Genomic DNA, 22,925 nt, shown 5'->3' with positions numbered 1-22,925 from the left:
TGGCATTTATTGAGATTTGGTTTGTGACCCAACATATAGTCTATCCTGGAGAATGATCTATGTGCACTCAAGAAGAATGTATATTCTGTTTTCATTGAGTGCAGTGTTCTATATATATGTCTCTTAGGTCTTCTTGGTTTAGTGTATCATTCAAGTCTTGTACTTCCTTATTTATCTTCTGACTAGATGTTCTGTCCATCACAGACAGTGGTGTGTTAAAGTCTTCTACTATTAATTTAGAACCATCAATTCTCTCTTCAAATCTATCAGTATTTGCTTCATATATTTTAGTGCTCTATTAGGTGCATATATATTTATAATTGTGCATCTTCCTGTTGAACTATACCCTTTATCAGTATATAATGACCATCTTTGTCCTTCAAAAATGTTTTTGATTTAAAGTCTGTTTTATTCAATATTAGGAAAGCCACCCCAGCTGTCCCTTGATTACTACTTGTATGGTATAATTTTTTCCATCTTTTCACCTTCAACCTAGTTGTATCTTTGACTTTAAGGTTTGTCTTTTGCAGACAGCATATATCTGAGTCATGGTTTTTTCACACATTCTGCCAATCTCTGCCTTTTGACTGGAGAGTTTAATCCATTTACATTTCATGTCACTGCTGATAATACTGGACTTTTTTCTGCCACTTTTCTATTTAGCCTTTGTAACTCTTTATACCTTTTTTTCTCTCACTTCCATTAAAGCCTACTTTTATATTTATTTGCTTTTTTGTGTTGTACTGTATTGAGTGCCTTCTTTTATATAGATATATTCTTCTTCTATTTTCTTTGTGGTTACCAAGGGGTTAAAATTTAACATCCTAAATATATAGCAATCATATTTGGTTTGATACCAACTTAACTTCGATAGCATGCACATATACTTTTCCTATACTCTTCTGTCCCCACACCTTTATTTGGTGCTCTTAACTACTTAAGTCTTTGTACATTGTATGTTGAAAAACCTAGATTTATCATTACTTTATATGCATTTGCATTTTATCACCTGTAGGAAGTAAGAAGGGGAATTACATACCAAACAGTAAAGTACTATAATACTGGTAACTATGATTACCCAAATGGTTACCTTTACCATAGGTCTTTATTTTTTTATGTGCTTTGAACCATTGTCTGGTGTCCTTTCCTTTCAGTCTGAAAAACTCCCTTTAACATTGCTTGTAGGGCCAGTCTAGTGGTGATGAACTCCCTGAGCTTCAGTTTATCTGAGAATATCTTAATCCCTTCCTTATTTCTGAAAGACAGTCTCACTGGATTTAAAACTCTCGCTTGGCAGTTGTTTTCCTCTAGCACTTCAAGTATTTCAGCACACTGCCTTCTTTCCTGCATGGTTTCTGATGAGAAATTGGCACTCAATTATTTGGTACTCCCTTGTACGTAACACATTGCTTTTTTCTTGCAGCTTTCAGAACCCTCTCCTTTTCCTTTGCATTTGATAGTGTAATCAATATATGATGGGACATATTTTTCTTCAAGTTTATTCTGTTTGGTGTTCTCTGAGCTTCTTGGATGTGCATGTTCACATCTTTTGCTATGTTTTGGAAATTCTATGTCACTATTTCTTTAACTATTCCTTGTGCCCTTTTCTCTCTTTCTTTTTCCTCTAGGACTATCTTAATGCATATATTGTTGTGCTTAATGCATATTTATCTTAGACTATTTTTGCTTTTAAAATTTCTTTTTTTCTTTCTCTTTCTGCTCCTTGGCCTGACTCCTTTTAAATGTCCTGTCTTCAAGTTCACTGATTCTTTCTTCTGACAGTTCCAATCTGCTCTTGAAACCCTTCTGGGTATTTTTCATTTAAGTCATTGTGGTGCTCAACTCCAGTAGTTCTTTTTGGTTCCTTTTTAAAATTTCTCTCTCTTTACTTAGACTCTCACATTGTTCATTCATTGTTGTCCTGGTATCCTTTAATTCGTTCTCTGTACTTTCCTTCATCTCCTTGAGCATTTTCAAGATCGTTTTTTAAAAGGTTTTGTTTGGTGTGTTCACTTTCTCATCTTCTTCATTGGTGTTTTCTGCATTTTTATCCTCTTCCTTTGGATGGGCCTTCATTTCCTCTTTCTTTGTTTGTCTTGTAATCTTGTTGCACACTATACTTTTAATATTAAACTCTGTGATTTACTCCCTGGTATGTCTGTTTCTTGGTTTTGTAAACAGCTAGTGATAAGACAGAGATTTTCTTGAGCTTCAGCCCTCCTATCAGGTCAGTCTGCCCAAGGTGACTGTGGTGTGCAGGGTTTTCCCTGTCTTTCTGGGCTTCTGTCTTGTCCTGGGATTTTGCTTGTTAGTTATTTTGGAGTAATGTGTTCACAGGAATTTGGTTGTCCCCTCCCGGGAGACAGACCTCCCTCTTCTGGGTATTTGGTGCCAGCAAATCTTTGTCCCAGACTGTAGGCATTTATAGTTCCTCACACTCCTTTCATTGTCTCACGTTGCATTGCCTAGAGGACGAATTCTGGGAGGAGGGTCACCCTGGAGAGGACTTCCCCAAGTCAGTCTTTCCCAGCCATAACAGGGCCAGGGAACCACAGAGGGGAGCACAGACTGGCTCCAGAGTGCCCAGGGGATAAAGAAGGGCTTCAAAAACTTCTCCAATGGCTTCCCAAAGCTGAGCTTTCCAGAAATGCCCAGCAAATGCAGCTCTTCAGCTAACTGTCCCCTGTAGCCCTAAGGAAGTGCTGCATCTTTAAATCTCCACCACCTCCACCCCTGTCCAAGGAGCACTGAAACAATAGTTGCCACCACCTGGGGTTGAAACAATGGCAACCACTTCCTTTTGTCTGACGGTGGTTGAAACAATAGCTGCCCTCAGTGCTGAAACCCAGCAATCCAAATTCACTAATTAAAAGCCATAATCAGAGATCAGCTGTTCCCATCCTGTTCTTGGATTTTTATGTCCCTTTCTGTCAGCAGCAGTCAGTCAGGGACTGGACCTTGCCGTGGACTGCCACGAGAGGGGGGGATGCAGAGAGCAATTTACATTTATTTACCATAACTTATCTGCCTCCTCCTACCACTCTTCTCTGCCTGTTTAATACTTGTTTGGTAGGAGGAATGAGTCCTGGAGCTCCCTACTCTTCCATCTTCCCCAGTGGTCCCAACTTATCTTTTTAACCCCTAGCCAGTGGATGATCTCTGTACAGATGATAAGTACATTGAGAATCACCTAGGATCTTCTGACTCCATTAATTCAATGAGAATTCCAGGTGGTGATGTTCAGGAATTTGTATTTGTAACAAAGCTTCCAGGAGGTTCGGCATGCCAGACTTTGAGCTCTACGTAGGTTATGAGCTGCAACCAAGTTGTTAATGGGTGGGCTCTTTGTGGATGGCCACACCTTAGAATAGAGGGAGATTTGAGTTGTGTAAATTAACCCAAGGCTCGTCCTTTGCCTGGTCAGCAGTTTAGCTAAAGGGCTGAAGTTCATTAGGGCAAAGAATTTAATGAGACCTGAGTTGGTGTCCCTTTGGGCCAATTATTTGCCTTGTTCCTTGGCCAGGGCCTCAGCTAACATTGCTATCAATAGGGAACTGTGATAAGAGGTTGCAGAATGGTTTCTTCCACATTTCACCAGCCTTACCACTTATGGGGTAGGCTTGAGGAAGCCTCTGCTGACCCAGTCCTTCATGGTTCTCAGTACAATGGGGATAAAAATATTGGGGAATCCAAACATGTTGATGTGCCTAGCAGAGAGGAAGCATTCAATAAATGGTAGCTTCCGTCAGTGATTAACATTAGTGCAAACAGTCTCATTGGTAGACCCCTTGAGGTGGTCTGGGCTGGAGCAGTGGCTCTGAACACCTAAAACAGCAGGACTTGTCATGCTTTGGGAAGGTTACAGTCCGAGACTTTACTTCTTGAGCTTTCATGTAGCAGAAAGAAAAATACTCATGTTTCCTGTGGACAGTCTCCTCATTCATATTTTATATCTCTTTAATCAGAGAGTGGATCTCTCTTTCCTGCTTTCCTTCCTTTTTCCTCTGTCATATAGGCTAGATGCTTATTATTTATTTTTGAATTCCTAGTAACTCTCACCCTGAATGCTTCCTTTTGGCAAGACCTGAATTCCTCCCGGCAATTTGGCTAGATCCCCTGTGTAAAATTTCCTTCCCTTCGACTTTTCTATTTATAATCTGGTCTCATTCTGGCTTAGATGTGGGGTCTTCTCAGTCAGGTAGGGTTCTCCCCTAGCCTAATGCCACAACTTCCATAGCTTGGTTTTGAGAGCAAATTATTTACTGTAGTTAATGATGTTCCCAGACTTATTTTAAATTAGACTGCAACTTATGTTTCAGAAGTTTCATTTGTCTATTGTCAAACATAAGATATGAACTAGAAATATATTGAAGGCAAATGTACGTGTATATGTATAAGTGTGTGTATTCTTGTAGCTCTTTCTGACCCTGTCTCTCAGAAGACCCTCTCGTATAAATGAGCAAAGTATATGAACAGATAATTCATGAGAGTAAACAAAGCCTAACAAATAAGGAGAAATATTCTACTTTACTAGCTATTAAAGAAATGTAATCACTTTTGAAAACTATCAAACCAGAAGACCGTTTTTAATGTAAATTTTTTTCTGTCATATTTGAATGCAATTTAGAGAAGACATTTTTAAAAGATAATATTCAGTGTCTGTGAGAGTGCAATGAAATTTGATATATTGCTGGTGGCAGAAAATAAATAGTCACAACTGGTCTACTAAGCAATGACATATTTAACAACATATTTCTGTCAAAAACCTGAGACGTTCAGACCACCTCTTCTTTGCAATACAGTTATTTCATTTTAGGGAATCTATTTTAAGAAAATGTTCTAAATAAGGCCATTGAAATCTCTAAAGAGAAGAAATAATAACACAAGAATATTTATATCAAATGGGGGAAGGAAGCAGGATACCAAACTATGTATATGTAGGATGAACGTAACTGTGAAATTGCAAAGGAACTATGAAAGGAAGTGTCAGTCTTAATAATGGTGTTAGTGTGAAAAAGTTTATTGATGACAAAATTTTGATTTCTTCTGTATTTTTATGGGCATACATTTCTTTTATCATAGAGAAACGCAATCTGAGATTACTCAACATAGGCTGTGTTTGCTTGTAGGCTTTTACCTGATAACGTCATGGGGGTCAGTCCATATCGAAGTCTTTCTCTGAATGCCTGTGTTACCATGGAGACTACTTATTCCAGCATTAGCCATGCTTGTTTTATAGCGTTTCCTAAATGTTTCAAGTGCAATTTGTAAGACTCTGCCTTTAGGAACTTAGTACTTAAAGCTTTTGAACTTCCTGGGCACGTTAGAAAAGCTCAAATTCTTGCAGGATTTATCCTTTGGGTCTTGCCTCTTCCTAATCCCCTTCTACTTTCCAGTCCAAAGGATTTACAACTGGGCTGATTTTTTTTTTTTTTTTTTTTTTTTTTTTTTTTTTTTGTAATGTCATGTTTGTAGACAATGGCCCCTGCTTGGGATATAGAAAACCAAACCAGCCCTACAGATGGCTGTCCTATAAACAGGTGAGTCCCACCCATAGTTTTGGAAAGATTCTTGTTAATGTGGTACTTGAGCTAATTTGATGTCTTTTGGGTCTTGGCCTTGTTTTTTTCTCTCTCTCTCTCATTTGTAGGTGTCCGATCGAGCGGAGTATCTGGGCTCCTATCTTCTGCATAAAGGATATAAGCCTTCACCAGACCAATTTGTTGGCATCTTTGCTCAGAATAGGCCAGAGGTAACCATGTTAAAGTTAACTCAAGGAAATTAGTCAGGGCTAAGTCTAAAAACTCTAAACCCCACCCCCAATCCAGCCTCCTGACACTTGCTGATGACTTACCAGAGCTATTTAAAGATCTAATATGCTGGCAGCCCTCATCCTGAAAGAGCTATAGGTTAGGGTTTCTTCACTGTCTGGTTGAACTTCTATTGCTCTAGGCTAGGCGTCTGGATTTCTCTTATTTCCCAACCCATCGCTGAAGGGTCATTACAAGTTTGTGCAATTGCAGTACGAGGAAAATAAGGAAGTCCTGAGGGACTGGCAAATATGGTGGAAAAGGATAGACCATGTATTAGAACTGGAACTCACACATTACCCTGGGCACCCAGTGCTACTGAGACAGGCTGTAACCATCACTCCTCAGAGAGTTGGAAGCAGACTTTAGGCTTTAAAATGATTGAAATTAAGCTTATCTCTAAGTTCAAGTGAACTAAGTCAGTAGGTCCAATATCCTCAGGGAAAGTCTTTGTATGGTTCAGAGTAGTTGGATGACATATGCTCAGAGAACCAGGTGGCTTAACCCTCAAATTTGGGAGGGCACTGTCTGTACTTTTAGGCAGATCTACCTAATCCAAGTAGAGGTACATTTGGTTTTAGTTTAGGAACTTAATACCAAACCTAGACTGACATTCAAGCCTTGCCTTTAGCAGATTCTGACCCACATTTCCAATTCTATTTCCTGTCACTCTTCATGCTTCCTGGTGTATGCATGGTGATGTCATGCTACCCTATCTTTGTTCATGCACTTCCTTGAATACCTTCTCTGCCTTCAAAGCCCAGCCCAATTTCTAGCACTTTCCCAAAAGCAGTCCCATATAGCCTTTATCCCACCCTTGAAAGTGATCTCTACCTCTTTAAAACTCCTTGATGTTTTCCATGCCTCTTAAGAATAGAACTTATCATACTCTTCATTGATATTTTGGTCTACCTTTATATCATTACCTCTGTACCTATCAAATCTTCCTTGTTTAACTGTACTTGACTTTATAGCAGTATCTGTAATAGTCTCTAGAACCCCCACAGTGATTTTGTTTTTTTTAACCTAAAAGGCACCAAATAAGCATTTGTTGGCTGAATGAAAAGATTAGTACTCTTCCTTTTCAAAGTGCTCTCTGGTCCTTACTTGAACTTCTCTCTGTACAGTGGATCATCGCCGAGTTGGCCTGTTATACGTATTCCATGGTGACCGTCCCCCTGTATGATACCTTGGGAGCAGAAGCCATCACATATATTGTCAAAAAGGGTAAAACTTTGCTGTTATATTACAACTTGCTTGCTTCTTAATGCCGAGAAATTCTTCCATCTCTGATTGTATTAGCAGGCTTGGAATCCTGTGGCCTGAAAATGCTGAAGTCTTTACCTTCCCCATAATACTTAGGATATAATTTACAGGGAAGTTATAAAAAGTGGAGATATGCACAGACAGTATGTATGACAGTATGTCTCAGAGGCAAGACTACTTACTTTGCCCACACCAGATAAAAGGCCATAAAGTGAGCTTAATTAACTAAATCACTGCAAAACTGCAGGTTTAATTCCCTATCTTTGGAAACTCAAGTCAGCACAGTTAACCAGCATGTACCAATGTCCATGGTGAGTCTGCAGAAACACTTATTATCATTGTTAGAGAAACAAATCCAAGTTCAGTGGGAAAGTAAAACCAGTATCTACTTTCTGTCACAGAACTGATAGATTGAGTAGATCCATTTGAACAAAAGGCACAGTCAGAAGTTTTCTATTTGCGCAGAGTATCAAAGCAAATGCTAACTTAGAATCACAAAATGCTTGTCTGCTGAAATCCCATTTTGCCCCCTCTTTTCCTTTTTTACCCCCTATTCTCCTTCCCAAAATAAATCACATTCAGAGCCACAGCTAAGCAACACATACGTGTTGCCTGGATGACTATTCTTAAGCAGAAGGAATTTTGTGACTTCTTTAGAAAGAACACTGTGCTGCTGTTTCAACTAAGTGCATTGATTATCAATGGAATGTTCCAGATTGTACATTATAAATCTGATTTACACACATAATCTCCTTTGGGAACCTGCTAGCTTGGAAATTTTAAAAATTCTCTTCCTCCTTGCCAGGCAATCAGATGCATAGCAGAGTGTGGGGGTGTGACCACTGGCTGTATTTCTGCTTTCAGCTGATATTGCCACAGTGATCTGCGATACGCCCCAAAAGGCATCAAGCCTGATAGAGAATGTGGAGAAGGGCCTTACTCCAGGCCTGAAGATGGTCATCCTCATGGACCCCTTTGAGGAAGACTTGAAGCAAAGAGGGGAGAAGAGTGGAGTTGAGATCTTATCTCTGTTTGATGCAGAGGTATGGGTCTGAAACTCGGCCCACAGCTCCGAGGCTGGTCTGACACCATGGCAACTTGTAGGGCATCTACACACAGGCACAAGGCTGTTCACCAAGATGGCATGAGAGGAGTAAATCAACTCATGCTATGAAGCTTTGAGAAAAGTCTTCTCAAGGCTACTCAGAAACCTATGCTAGAGGAGTAGAGAGATCTAGGGCTGGCACGCACAGACTTCTGAGCAGAGAATTTATAAAGGGAGACAGGAGAGTTTAGTAGTAGTTAAGGATGTGGGTTCTGGAGCCAGGCTGCCTGGGCTTATTTGTGTTCCAGCACCACATCTATTAGGTGACTCTGGGCAAGTGTTTTTGCCATTCCACACCTGTCTTTTCTCATCTGTAAAATGCAGATAAAAACGGAAGTTTTGTAAAGGGTTAAATGAGTTAATAAATGTAAAGTGCTCAGGACAGTGGCTGGTATGTATCAAGCCCTGAGAATCTTTACTATTCATATTTTTTTTAAATGATTTAATTTTGGTCCTAGATGACAACTTTATGAGTACAATGGGAAGTTTGGACATTTGAGATCTATCCTCTTGAGGCTGTTATTCTAGAGAACTCTTAGATTCTTCCCTAGGGCTTCTCTCAGGCCTGAATATTGGCTTTTGGACCTGATCCACTTTGGAATTTTGGTTATATTCCCTCAGAGTTGTTGTCATGGAATAGGGAAAGAGATGAGTGGACTTGTCTCCCCATCTTTGCTGATATCTGTCTTTTCTTGATTTTCTGTTCATGTAGCATCTAGGCAAAGAGAATTTCAGAAAACCCATGGTAAGTTTTATTCTGCCTGAATTTGTGTCTTGCCATGTTCATCCTCAGAGCTCATGGTAGACTAAGGCCTTGTGCTTTCCCCTCCAGCCTCCTAAACCAGAAGATCTGAGCATCATCTGTTTCACCAGTGGAACCACAGGTCAGTGCTCAGGATAGCTAGTGGGGCTGGTAAATACACCCTCCAATGAGCCCTGTCCTTAAACTTACAATCTATGGCTTTTGAGTGTGGATACCTAAAGTGAAAAACAGTAAGCATAAGTAAATAAACTTCATCTAATACACCAAGAAGTGTTCACGTGCTATGGTCTCAAGGGTCTTAAAGACGGCATAAGAAAGTCAACTTTCTCAACTCAACACGAATACTCCACCCCCCCTTTTCTAAATTTGACACCACTGGGATGGTTTCAGTCAGGGGAACCTAGAAGTAGTACAGATGACAAACCCACAGATCGCTGTGAACCCCCCTTCCCTCCGCACAGCTACCCTTCTGTTATTCTAGAGAACTCTTAGATTCTTCCCTGGGGATTCCATTAGGCCTGAATATTGGCTTCTGGACCTGATCCACATTGGAATTTTGGTTATATTGGCCCATGATGACTTACAGTTACAGTCATTCCATTATGCCCACTTTATAAGGTGATCCATTGGTATTATTGTTAGTTCTGATTGTTAGAGCTGACAAAAACAGCACAAGGTGATTTACTTGGATTTTTCTTCTCAGGTGTGTTATTGTCTGGAATTTTGGCTGTGCCCAGTATGGTGGTAGAAGGTTAATGATGCTTTCAGTAGTAGAATTTCTGGGGCCATAAATCAATCCATAAATAGAGTCACATACCATCCATAAAAAGACACAGTTGTGGGAGAAGCTCTTAACTGTCTGGAATGGAACTAACTGAATTTGCTTCTTGTTTCAAGGCCAAAGGCTACCTATTAGCTATGTAAAGCATCTCTCTGTCTACCTCTTGTTTCCTACAGGTGACCCCAAAGGAGCCATGCTGACCCATCAAAACATTATTTCAAATTCTGCTGCCTTTTGCAAGTGTGTGGAGGTCAGTGGCCAATTGAAAGAGAAGAGGCCCTCACTAAAACAAGAATCTGTCTTAAAATTGTTATTCTTGAAGTTAGAGGAGGCAGAAAGAAAGCAAACAGGTTAAAGGCCTGCAGTGTGGACAAACACTGGTGTGGTGTTTATCTGGAGGACTGTGCACTCTCAAGCCTTGGCCTTTTAGGATCTTTGCAAATCTCCACACTCAGTACAGTTAAAGGAACCTCTCAGAGTTATGCAGTGTAGAACCTGGTCAACTGTATGTGGCAGTCCTGGAATGGGTGGTCCTTAAATCTTCTTTGGAAGAGAAAGCTAGAATTAATCCAATGTTGTCTCTTCTTTGTTCCCTGATGTGTAGAATGTTTTTGTGCCTGTTCCTGAAGATGTGGCCATATCCTACCTTCCCTTAGCTCACATGTTTGAGAGACTCGTACATGTAAGTGTTGGATGTTCCCTGCAGGTATGTGAAAGAGAGATCCTGGTTTGCTAGTCCCATGTTTACTCGAAAGGCAGCTATACAGTATTTTCAGGTCTTTCTCCAGTGTGAAGGGTACAGGCATGGAGGGGATACTTCTGAGGCCTTCTCGTGGTCTTGCTCTCGACTTGCTGTGAGCCTTCCTCTGTTGAGTCTGGGATGTTAAACAGGGCTAGCACTGCTCCTGCCTCCACACAAAGTTTCCGACAGGCAGGCAACATCAGAGCCATGAATTCACTGTCCACCCTTTAATCCCGAGACACTGTTTCTTCTCTTTTATTTTGGATAGAAATTTTGAAAAGGTCTAGGATTTGAGAAAAGGAAGTTCCTCAGGAGGGGCAGGGCAGTAGTTTGATCCAGGTATGATACAAGGTGTCCCCCAAGGGCATGTTTGCAGCACACCTGAGCGGTGTGAGGTTGTCCTGTTCAGGCTCTCGTGTGTGCCCGAGGAGAGCTGTCCTCCTGTGAGGGAGAAGGCTGGACTTTTCTGGCCATTCTGAGGCTGATTTGAGAACTGAAAGCAGCGTTGGTCTTTCAAAACACAGATGGTATGGGTTGAAAGTTTTCTCTCTGCTCACCCTCAGATACCTCTTCAACCAGTTTCTCTATTGATGCACAAAAGGCCAAAATGAAAGTCAATTCCTTGGGCTAAAGTGTTATGTGATTAATAAAATACCGATTCTAAAAAACATTTTTTTTTTCACATTTAACATTTCTGAAGTTGGGATGGTCTTATAATTGAAGGCATGTCCTAGTTTAATTGTCAGTGTTTATTTCTTGGTGCTATACAGACTGTCCTACAAAGCTGTGGCTGGAGTAGGGGTGGGCCCAGCACCTCACAATCACCAGTCACCTAGACAGAAATGAGTTTCCATCTTGGATAGGTACCCAGGGTCCTGGGTACTTGGAAGAGGGGGCAGTTGCTGCACAGAGAGAAGTGCCTGAGGGCCTTGTCCTACTTCCTCAAGTCTATCTGAGACAGACCCGACCTGAATGTGATCCTTTGGCTCTGAGTCCTGCTCTTCGTTTTTGTTTTTAGATTACTATGTACTCCTGTGGAGCCCGAGTGGGGTTCTTCCAAGGAGACATTCGGTTGCTACCTGATGACATGAAGACTCTGAAGCCCACAGTGTTTCCCGTGGTGCCGCGCCTCCTTAACCGGATCTACGATAAGGTACTCCCTGGTTTCTCCTGGGCTGGCCCAGGGGTAAAGGAACTACCCGTAGCTTAGCGGTATAGGGACTCGATACTACTAGGAAGTTTGCTTCGCCTCCACCCCGTACCTCCTACAAGCATCTGTTTAAAGCCACATTTACAAATGCCACCAAGTAAAACCACAGTAGATGAAACCCCCTTTCCTCTGGTTAAGACTTCTTAGACCTGATCTGAAGAAAAAGGTCAATTCAGAGACCTGAGGAGTCCCTCAAATTTCAGCTGACTTACTGGGAAGTTGTTACACTGAGGTGCCAGGCCCCATGGTAAACACTTTGTATGTATTCTCTCATTTAATCTCCACTAGCACAGAAAATTACACCATCAATGATTATCCCTAACTTACAGATGAGAAAACTGAGCCTCAGAGTTTAAATAACTTGTCCCGGGTCATATCTAATAAGGGGTGGGGCCAGAATCAAACTGTCATGTAAGTTTTAGCGCTCATTGATCACTGCTCTCTTTTTCACTAGGGATTGCAAAATGGTGATTTTTCTAATTCTATTACCACTCTTGTATTTATTAGCTGAGATTCTTACATTAAGGTGTGGCAAATATTTGACTCCTTCCCTTTGTTTTTCAATCTTCCGAACAATGCATCAGTGCCCCAGCAAACTTCAAAAGTGGCCAATGAGACTTTTTCTTTGTAATACCATGAACTCATGATTTTTATATTTGCGTGTTTAGTCCATTTCAGTCATTCTTCTTGATGTTCAAATTGTCCCATCTTGGAAGTTGGGAGCCTCATCAAGTTGCCTATGTGTCCTTCTGACATGTTCCTGGTGGTCTTTGATAGCTACTTGCTTTTTAGTATAACAGTATGTCCCAAGTTTCTCTTGTGTGTTTCTTGCCCTAGTCTTGGATTATTTCTGCAACGAGCCTTGGAGCTAGGATTGGAGCCCAGGCTCTTAATTGCTTGCAGTATCATCCAATTCCATAGGCATGGAGCCCTGGGCAGATGACACATGGTTGTTTTCATGTCCTCTGGCTCCCACCCCTGGGATTCTAACATTATCCTTCATTTTAGGTATCTCACCAGATGCTGAACTGGGGCTTCAGTGACAGGGCAGACTAGCTCAAGCACTGTGCTAAAACACAGATGACTCATGGACATTGAAAGTCCTGGTTGCTAACGAGAATAAATTCTCATGCTACAGAATTGTTAGGTTTGGTGGTTCCTATGCTTCTTGTTCATATTGTTGGATATTTGTTACTTTTGAGAGATTGCTGTTTATAATATGGTAGTACTTAAAACAAAGTTCGTTGCTGGCATTTATTTTTAAGATGGAGGACTTTCTCTAATTCTCTGTCAGTGGCTTGCTAGGGAGAGGATGAGTCTTGGGAATGTTGAAGAAGGATAAAATGTCTTATTGTTGAGAGTGGTATCAGGAATGACTTATGATGCAGGCAGCATTTGAGTGTAGGACTTGGAATGAGATGGTGGGAAATTGACAAAATGATAATGTTAAGGGCATGAGTGGCTGCCTAGAGCCTCGGGCACAGTTTACATTTATGTTTACATATACAGTTTCCGTACACCAGTGAGGATGTGTGGCCCCTTTTGGCTGAAGGCCTGGAAATGGGAATGTAAACCTGGGGGCAGCTATAGAGGCATTCTTCAATTTTAGAACTGAGGAAGTATTTTGATTTCCTTGAATGTGACGTCCAGATTCAAGCCTTGAAGGCTAGAATATGTAGTTCAGGATTTAATTTTGGAAATAAGGGGGCTTTCTTTGAACTGTACTTGGGGAAGCTCTCGTTTGGCAAGAGTGCGGTTGATATCGAGTCACTTTGTGGCCAGAGCTAGGGAGACTAGGGAGTTAATGTGGGCTGGAAAAATGGTGTCAGAATTATGTCCAAAGGAAGAAATGAACTGGATTTTGTATGGTCTGGATAGTTATAGAGAATAGTTGGTTATTCTCCAAATTGAGTGTATGTAAGCATCAGCCAGGATGGGGAGGGAGGTGCTTGCTTAAAACATCAGATTTCTAGACCCATTTTTGACCTACTAAATAAAAACCCTAGGGGTGGTACCAATTGAGCTGTTTTTTTTTTTCAAGTACCCCTAGGTGACTTTGTAGATAGATGCCAACAACCTTTTGAAGACATGCTTATCTCACTTATCAAAGTTGTTTGCCAAAGATCAGGAATCTGGAGGGGCTGGAGCTCTGGATGTATGTCATAGGTCTACTACTGTCTGAGTGTGGCCTAATTCTCTGGGCTCGTCATCATCCAGCAACCCAGTTCATGAGTGAGGACTGCCTCCTTATTGAGCTAGAAAGCAGCATCTCTTGTTCACTAACTAGATGACTTTGGTGAGTATCCCCAATAGGTTTCCAATTAAGAACTACTATCACCCTGCAGGTACAAAATGAAGCCAAGACACCTTTGAAAAAGTTCTTGTTGAACCTGGCTGTCACATGTAAATTCAGTGAAGTGAAAAAGGGCATCATCAGACGCGACAGTTTGTGGGACAAGCTCATCTTTGCTAAGATACAGGTAAGTTTGGAGGGTCCTGGACAGGGCCAGGCAAATGTCCCAGCTGCTCACTGACTCAGCGTACTTTGCTTTTTTCTGATGGTTGAGCTCCTTAACTCAAGACCATTTTGGGCTTTCTGTGTCCACTCACCTCTTTGAGATCACACTTGGACAACTTTGCCACTAAATGGAATTGGTCAAAAGCAGGACACCAGTTTTATTTAGATTCTAGCACTTTCTCTTAATCTCTAGTTGGTCTGTTTCAAATGAGTCCATGTTGAGATTATAAGTAATTCGAGGGGTCCAAGAATACAAATCATCGAGGAACTTGTTCAGAAAAAAATGCAGGTTCTGGCCCGAGCTATGGATAGTGGTGATGACAATACTAGCTAACAAATTCAGTGCTATTCTGCCATGCCAGGCCTGTTCTAAGTGCTTTGTAAATTAATTTAATTACCATAATGACACTGGAGTAGGCTATTATACCCATTTTACAGTGAAGGAAACTGCATCTGACAGAAGTCTCAGCGGCTCTTGTTTCTCCTGGACAGGCGTCCCTAGGTGGCAAAGTCCGCATAATGGTCACCGGAGCTGCCCCCATCTCCTCCACCGTCTTGACATTCCTCCGGGCAGCAATGGGATGTCTGGTAAGCCAACCACCTTTCTGAAGGATGGCTTGTTTCACTTCTGCACAAATAAAGCTCACTGTTTAAATAAAAATCAAAACACCACTCATAAGTACCAAAGGAAAAGTCACCCCAAATCTCAGAATCAAGAGACAAGCATTTAGCATTGTTTTAGTCACCTGTGTCTGCATCAGTGTACAGGAACCTTTATATAAAAGGGATCAATGTTCTAAAACATGTATTAAGCAGTGCCCCATAAACAGTCTCCCTTGTCAAACAGGGATCTCCATCATTTTGATGGCTTCACCATAATTTATTAAATGTACCCTAATCACTAGTCTCCTACTGATGGATACTTGAGTTGACTGCCATTTTTTTTCAATTTAAAATCAGTGAAGTGATTTTAAGCATAACTTGCATATCCGTTAGTATTTATGCAATTATTACCTTACGATAAATCCCTGAAAGAAAGCATTGTTGGGTCAAAGTATATGTATATTTTTTTTACATGTTGATGTGCATTATCAAACTTCTCTTCAGAAAGATCTCGTTTTTTTATATATTTCTGCAAATAATGCATGAGGCCTTATTTTGCACATTTTTGCCTGTGGTAGGCTTTGGCAGTCATTTAAATCTTTGTCAGTTAGATACATGAAAAATATCATTGCAGTTTTTGCTTCTTTTATTAACACTGAACATCTTTCCAGTGTTTATTGGCACTTGCATTTCTTCCATGAATTACTTGCTTATATTTTCCTCACAGAAAAATGAGCAAAGGATAATTTGGTTTCTCTTTCATATCACTTCTAAGATTTCTTCACATAGTAATAATATTAATCTTTGTCATGTATAAGAAATATTTTTCCTGGATAGTCTCATCTTTTGCCTTGCATATTCTATATAAAAGTTTTAAATATCTATGTAGTCAAACTAATCAATTTTTTTGACTTTTGGTTTCTTAATTTTTTAGACAGGACTCTCTGATCTCCAACATTTTATAAAACTTTCACCTATATTTTCCAGTAATCTTATGGTTTTTACAAAAGTTTTTCCATTTAAGTCTCTGCTATATCTGGAATTTTTAGTTTGAGGACTGGAGCATGGATTCTGCCTCATTTAATTTTTTCCAAATGGCTAATTAGTTCATTTATTCAACCAACATGCATGGCATGAACCAAACAGACAAAAACTTGGCCTCAAAGAGTGTCTCTTGTGCCTATAATCACAATCAAAAAGGATTCTGAATTGATTCCAAGGCTAGAGGTCCTCCAGTCCTTCAAACTGGCTTCTTCTTGGTCATTCTTAATACTTTCCTCTCCCTCACTCCTAAATCCAATAAATCAGAAGGTCTGACTGCCACCCATTCCCAGAGGTGTCTTCTCTAAGCCTTCCTCTCGATCACAGGCCACACCAACACTGCAGTAGGCCTCTCTCCAGTCAAGCTTATCTTCTACATCAGGGTTAGCAAAGTGCAGCCCAGGCCAAATCTGGCCTGCTTCCTGTTTTTGTAAATAAAATTTTCTTGGAACACATCCATGCCCATTCATTTATGTGTTGTCTGTGGTTACTTTTGTGCCACAATGGCAGGGTTAAGTAGTTGAGATGGCGATCAGATGGCTCACAAAGTCAAAAATATTTACTATGTGACTCTGTACAGAAAAAGTTTGCCACCCCCTTTTCTATACCACAGATGGAGCTCTTTCTCTTTTTTAAAAAAATGCTGTTATTTTAAAAAAAATTCCTTCAGTAGTGTTCCATTGCCTAGGTTAAAGTCCAATTGCCATTAAGTTGCACACTACTTAATGAATAGCTCTCATTTTCCCCCTGACTTGAAATTCCATATTTTCCTATAAGTTTCTGTTCTTTGGCCTATTTCTGGACAATTGGGGTTTTTGAGAGAACCTCCAGTTTTAAAGACTTGGCAGCCTAGGTATTAACTTAAGGCATTAAGACATTGTGTCCTCCACCCCTGAGAGAACTTGTTTTCCTCATGTCTTGGCCGTAGGGCATGATGACCTGCTTATGCTTTAGTTTGCTTAAGTCTCAAAGCCCTTCTTTGTTTTCCTCAGGTGTTGGAAGCTTATGGCCAAACTGAATGCACTGCTGGCTGCACATTGTCATTACCTTGGGACTGGGTGTCAGGTAGGCTCTCCAGCTGCTGGGCAGGAGAAGGGAGAGAAGGTTCTAGTTAAACGAGGGAGTATGAGTCTAGATAACTTTAATCCTCTGGACTAGTGTAGCAAATGCCAAAGTCAAGTTTTGGGACCAGGTCTGCAAAAGAAGGCTAACTCAACAATGGTGTCAGATGATTTTTTTCAGTCTATTGTCTTGAAATCAATCCATAAATATCCCAGAAATATGGTTAGAATTGCCACCAGTTTATGGTGGTCCAGCTGCTTCAGTGTGGTGTGTTCTAGGCCATGTCGGAGCTCCCTTGGCTTGCAATCACGTGAAGCTGGAAGATGTGGCTGACATGAACTACTTTTCAGTGAACAATGAAGGAGAGGTGGGTAGGTCATGTCCTGTGGTCACATCCAGACAATCATGGTGGGAATGTTTATAGCACAAAGAGCACACAATTGTAAGCAGGTTTGGATTTGATTCCTATGATATCTTAAGTGAGGAATTAAATATTTCTGAGCCTCATTTTCCTGCCCCTAAAATGGGGACTAAAATCTGGTGTTCCTTACACTGTAGTGGGGACCATTAAATAATTTCAGGTGGAAACGGGGGCTCTATAAAATGCTTCTGCTGAGAGTAACAGCCTCTGTTATTGTCACCACCTTGTACCATCTGGTGTGCAGATCTGTGTCAGAGGCACCAACGTGTTCAAAGGATACCTGAAGGACCCTGAGAAGACAGCGGAAGCCCTGGATAAAGATGGCTGGCTTCACACAGGAGACATCGGTCGCTGGCTCCCAGTGGGTATTTCTTCATAACTTCCATAAGTCTAAGCGACTCAACTGGGGAGAACCATCTGTTTATAGCAAGAAGGGCAGAAATGTCTATAGGTTTAATCAGCTGAGGCAGCTGATGATTAGGACGTTATCCCACCTGGTTTATGGTGTCTTCACACTATAGAGAGAAGGGCGTGCTGTTGATGGAACTTACGCTGGGAGTTGGGAGATCTGTGTTCCAGTCCCAGCTCTTTTATGGGCCAACAATGTAATCCTGAAGAGTGACTTAATGTGTGATTAGGATCTGCCAAAATTAGAGAGGCTGACCATGCTTTTGCTAATTTGATCACAATATTATGGAAGACACAAAGACACCGGCCAGCTGAAGGGTTTTCTTCTGGCTTTATCCCCTATCAAATACACTGCAGCAGTAGTCGATGTTACAGCACTGTTTACAGACCCATCGGAGGGTTCAAAGGTCATCAGTTCTGAGCCTCAGAGTTGGCTCAGCTCCCTCCACAATGGAATGGATTTGTTCACAGCGAAGGGGAAATTAGGTGACTTCTCCAGGAAAGGTGTGGAGGAGGGGAGGGACAGGGAGGGAGGTATAGTATTCTATTCTTGTCACTTTTTTTTATTATTATTAGTTTTCATGAGTCAGACAAGGTAGTTTGATAACTCCATGGGCCCACAACTTCTGCCTTTATGTGATACAAAGGGATAAATTTCTTTCCAATTAATTTATAGAGACATATCAAAACAGGGAAGTGGGATTTCTAAACTGGATGTCTGCAGAGGCTAGTGTTTGCCTCTCAGTGACCTTACAGCTCCTCTCTGTGGAAGACACAGAGACATTTTTTGGCATAGCTCTGATAAATAATTAGCAAGAGGCCTGTCTGCTTTCCTAAGCAGGGAAGAAATTGCATGGTATTGATGGAGACTTAGGACCCCTGCAGGGGATTTTCCAGAGCATCCCTTCTGGGAAGTTCTTTTTTTTTTTGTCTATTATGTTCTGGGGGAGTGGATCTTGAAACTCCTTTCTTGTTCAGTACTCCTGGAATGTTTGGCAGTTAAGATCTCCAAGAATACTGTTCCTAATGATATATTTCATAGATTTGGTTTTCGTAGTATCTTGCTAATATATCTTTTTTTTTTTTTTGTATGAATAAGAGTTCCCTGTTCTAAGCCTAGGATATAGGTGATAGATGTGTTTGTCCCCCTATACCAGAGTTATAAAAGGCTGAGCCTTGTTAATCACTGCCAGATAATGTCTATTAGGCTGAAGTGATGAATTCAGTGACCTTACAGTTAATTTCTTAAGTCAGCCCTGTGGATGGTTCTAGGGTTGGTTCAGTCTGTTGCCTCACTTAGGGTGTGATCATGTGGATTGTATTTACCACCTATTCCAGTCCTACAATTCAATTCCCAAAGGACCTAAGCTCTTCAGACCAATTAGCTCAAAGAAATGAAACCACAAATGACCTTTGGTGGCTGGTCAGAGAGCTCCCAGCCCTGCTCCTGTCCTAACAAGCACAATTATTGATTTGCTTGATTAGCACAGTGGAGTTGCTTTAGCCTGCTCCTGGATCTAACAGGAGGGATCTAAAAGGGAGTCAAGGAAGAGAGATCTAACTAATGCAAAAGTCTTAATAAAAGATACTCCTTCCCTATTCCTGAGAGCTCTGAAAATGGAGTGTTTGGAAATTTAGAGCTGCAAAACTTCATGATTAGATGAGGTCACCATTTGCACAACTCCAGGAGGGCCTGGGGATTTTCTCTGAGGCTGCACATTGGCTTGCCACAAAAAAACAGGTTTCTGCTAGAAGCTGCTTCCCTCCCCTTTCCCAAAAGCCAAGAAAGAGAAATGAAAGACTGTTCAAGTCTCTAGAGAAGACAAGTCTAAAGAGGAAGATACCTATGACTTCCCCACCCTGTCCAAACACTGACAACACGCCAAGGGCTCAACCATAGTGATACTTTTATCTGTCCCATCCAGAATGGAACGCTGAAGATCATTGACCGTAAAAAGAACATTTTCAAGTTGGCCCAAGGAGAATACATTGCTCCAGAGAAGATAGAAAATATCTACCTCAGGAGTAGACCAGTGCTGCAAATTTTTGTACATGGGGACAGCTTACGGGTAATATATTGTTTTAACAATTGCCATTTTCAGGCATAGACCGTGCTGATTCCTGTAGCTTCAGGAAGTTTGTACAGGTGGATTCAGGATAAGAAGAGCTGAGTTTATAAAACTAAAGAAATGACACTGCATTCCAAATCTCAAATGAGATAGTATCAATGGAAAAAAATTTTTTTCACAAGTATGATGGACTCCACAGACAAGGCAGTAGAAACGTTGAACAGCTATACTAAAGGGTTGCCAATCGGTATAAAAGACATCACATTCCACTTAGTTCCACTCCAATAGGAGTTCCTCTGGCACAATGAACTACTTTATAATATTATATATTGCATTTAAATTTAGATTTGGGAGGGGGCTCAGTTGGCATGGACAGGTCAGAGATACTTTAAGCTTAACATTGAGCACCACCTCTTTTTGAACAAAATTAGATAGAACATCTTGGTAAAGAGATGATCAGTGGGGAAACTGGGATTAGAGTTCCATGGGGTTTTTAAGTATATGGTGAGAAAAGAGTAGTACATATACTAGTACTGAATTGGAGATCCTGGGGAAGTATCTATTACAAAGATACCCTGCTTTCTTCACCCACTGGGGACTTCCCTAAGTGAGTTCTCTCACATGCCCTTGGACCTTTTGTTTCCTTTCCATAGTCATCGTTAGTAGGAGTGGTGGTTCCTGACCCAGATGTGTTTTCCTCATTTACGGACAAACTTGGAATTAAGGGTTCTCTCGAAGAACTATGCCAAAACCAAGTAAGTCTTGCTTAGGAAAGCTTTATGTACCCCCATGGGGCCTGTTAAGGAAGAGGGGAAGCCCCAACAAACCGGGTTACTCATGGATTCCCAGAGCCTGCTCTCTGGAGAAAAATTCTTCCTGCACCTGGGGCAGGTAGCTACAGCTCAAATGTATCGACTGGCTCTGTTAGACAGGAGAATAGGGGGTGGGGTTTTAAAAAATAAGTGTATACTTTTATAGTAATATATTCAACGTGGAAAACATTGGAAAATAATAGATGCCATCGAGAGAGAGAACCCCTGTTAATATTTAGATTTGCCTTTTCTTCTCATTTTTTCTTTGAGCCATATCAGGCTTATAATGTGCTGGTATATGTTTTCATATCCTGATGAGCTTTTATAGGCATGTTGAATTGGTTCATGCTTAGTCTTTTGTTTAGGCTCTTTTCTCAGTCAGCCATATTTTGAGATGTTTTGTATTCCTAGGTTGTGAAGGGAGCCATTTTAGAAGACTTGCAGAAAATTGGGAAAGAAAGTGGCCTTAAATCCTTTGAACAAGTATGTACTGATGTTAACCTGCTCTCTCAAGTCACACTAGGGTTTTAAAGGTCCCATTTATAATGAGGTTTAAATGTACAATTTCCAAAAAATTGATTTTATTTTGTACCATGAATCAATTAGCTATGAATGGCATTAACCTTTTGCAGTTACTTGTATCCATTTTTGCTGTTTATCATCTGTTCTCCCTTCTTCCTACTTATTTCCTTCCCAAATTATAAGTGGGTGAGAATGGATATCTGCTACTGTCACCTTTACCCTCCCCCTTCAACCCTACTTTTCTAATCTGAAAAGTTCTTTGATTGAAGTTCTTCACATAGTACTCAGAGATCTCTGCAGAAAAGTCCAAATCCCTGCCAATCATGGATGTGTGTTTTCGTCTTCTTTTCCAGGTCAAGAACATTTTTCTTCATCCAGAACCCTTTTCCATTGAAAATGGGCTCTTGACACCAACACTGAAAGCAAAGCGGGGAGAGCTTTCCAAATACTTTCGGATGCAAATTGATAGCCTGTATCAGAGTCTCCAGGAATAGATTAAGGCATGTATGGCTGCAAGGGGTTCTGAAGCAGCCTCCCTGCTCATTACTTGCTGCCTTGTGGGAATATGGATTAAAAACTAATTTTATGTCCATTTATTTTTGTCCTTCCTCCTAGTTGTTTTAGCTGTTAAACTTTAAAACCACATCCGGTGGTTAGTTTTGTATTGTTTTGATGTTAAGTGAGAGAGACATATACTGTGGAAGCTCATGTCTGAAATAAAAAATCCTGTCCTTCCCATCTTCAATTTTGCTGATAGTAAAGCTTTTTGGGTACTTTTAGCAACATTCCTTTCTTCAAGGTTTGTAATCTATGTCCCTTCTTCATGATCTCCAATCACTTACAATGGCCCATGTGACTTTTCTGCTGTTTTACAGTAAACCTAACTTAACCAGTAGTCCCAACATTTAGGCCTTCTAATGTTCAAATTAAGAGCCCTTCAAGTTCTAAAAAGCTGTTCGTAAGTTTTCTAGTTTATCCACAGAACCACTGAAATTTTAAATCACTAAACCTATTGCTACTATTAATCTTATCTGTGATGAATTTCTTCTATGTACTTCTATGCATGCTAAAGTTGGTGTACAGGAGAAAATTTTGACAATACTGAACATTTCCTAAACGCTTGTATTTCCTGACTTGGGAGTAAAAGGTGTTCCTTAATTGGCCTATGACATGTCCAAAAAGAATGTTCATACTTCAAAATGCTGTTCTTAAAGTGTTATCTACAGTAGTAGCTGATGACTATATCTGTTCCTTACAGTTTGGTGCTGAGCTGGAAGCTATGGGGAAAGGAGTTGAAACTTACATCAAGTGCACTTTTCCAATGAAGCAAGCACTGAGTGAAAAACTTCCTAAACTAGGAACAAAGACCTATGGGCAAGCATGATGTCTGCATAACAGGCTTATCTTCTGTGAAGGAACCAACTGATCTGTTTGTTGTTTTATCCCGTGGACTCCCATTCCTGCTGTAACCAACCCCCAGATAATGTGTGTTGCTTCTTGTAAATGTCAAGTCTTTAAAATAAACTATTGCAAATACTTATGTTGTGGTGTCTGTTTCCTCATGGACTATGATGAGAATCAGTCCTAAACAAGGTCCATTTAACAATGAAGTAAACCAGAGATTCTCAAAATTGACTGCATGTTGGAATTACCTGTAAAGTTTTAAGAAATACTGATTCCTGGGTCCCACTCCCAGGGATTCTCCTTTAGCTGGTTTGAGGTACAGTCTGGGCATTAGAATGTTTTAAAAGGTTCCCAAGTGCTTCTAATGTGCAACCAAGTTTGATTAATA

General features: G+C 40.6%; 1 protein-coding gene across 4 annotated transcripts in view; it reads left to right on the top strand.

Moving 5' to 3' along the window:
• The window catches only part of ACSL5 (acyl-CoA synthetase long chain family member 5), a 51,462-nt gene extending 28,792 nt beyond the window's left edge, over positions 1-22,670 (top strand). For 3 of the 4 annotated variants that reach the window (XM_037804401.1, XM_037804403.1, XM_037804402.1), the window contains 19 exons: positions 5,476-5,540; positions 5,651-5,752; positions 6,938-7,037; positions 7,941-8,119; positions 8,894-8,926; positions 9,014-9,065; positions 9,902-9,975; positions 10,330-10,431; positions 11,486-11,620; positions 14,023-14,157; positions 14,688-14,783; positions 16,832-16,904; positions 17,180-17,268; positions 17,567-17,683; positions 19,656-19,799; positions 20,453-20,554; positions 21,023-21,094; positions 21,487-21,633; positions 22,392-22,670. In XM_037804401.1, the coding sequence (XP_037660329.1) occupies positions 5,476-5,540; positions 5,651-5,752; positions 6,938-7,037; positions 7,941-8,119; positions 8,894-8,926; positions 9,014-9,065; positions 9,902-9,975; positions 10,330-10,431; positions 11,486-11,620; positions 14,023-14,157; positions 14,688-14,783; positions 16,832-16,904; positions 17,180-17,268; positions 17,567-17,683; positions 19,656-19,799; positions 20,453-20,554; positions 21,023-21,094; positions 21,487-21,627 (1,811 nt within the window). In that variant the 3' untranslated portion in view covers positions 21,628-21,633; positions 22,392-22,670. The remainder of the gene's footprint in view (positions 1-5,475; positions 5,541-5,650; positions 5,753-6,937; positions 7,038-7,940; positions 8,120-8,893; positions 8,927-9,013; positions 9,066-9,901; positions 9,976-10,329; positions 10,432-11,485; positions 11,621-14,022; positions 14,158-14,687; positions 14,784-16,831; positions 16,905-17,179; positions 17,269-17,566; positions 17,684-19,655; positions 19,800-20,452; positions 20,555-21,022; positions 21,095-21,486; positions 21,634-22,391) is intronic. The other variant, XM_037804404.1, reaches the window with a different exon arrangement.
• The last annotated feature ends 255 nt before the right edge of the window (positions 22,671-22,925 follow it).

Source organism: Choloepus didactylus, chromosome 15 (genome assembly GCF_015220235.1).
Source record: "Choloepus didactylus isolate mChoDid1 chromosome 15, mChoDid1.pri, whole genome shotgun sequence".
NCBI classification, from domain to species: Eukaryota; Metazoa; Chordata; class Mammalia; order Pilosa; family Megalonychidae; genus Choloepus; species Choloepus didactylus.
The sequence above is the reverse complement of the archived record's forward strand: the minus strand, read 5'-3'. Positions and strand labels throughout refer to the sequence as shown.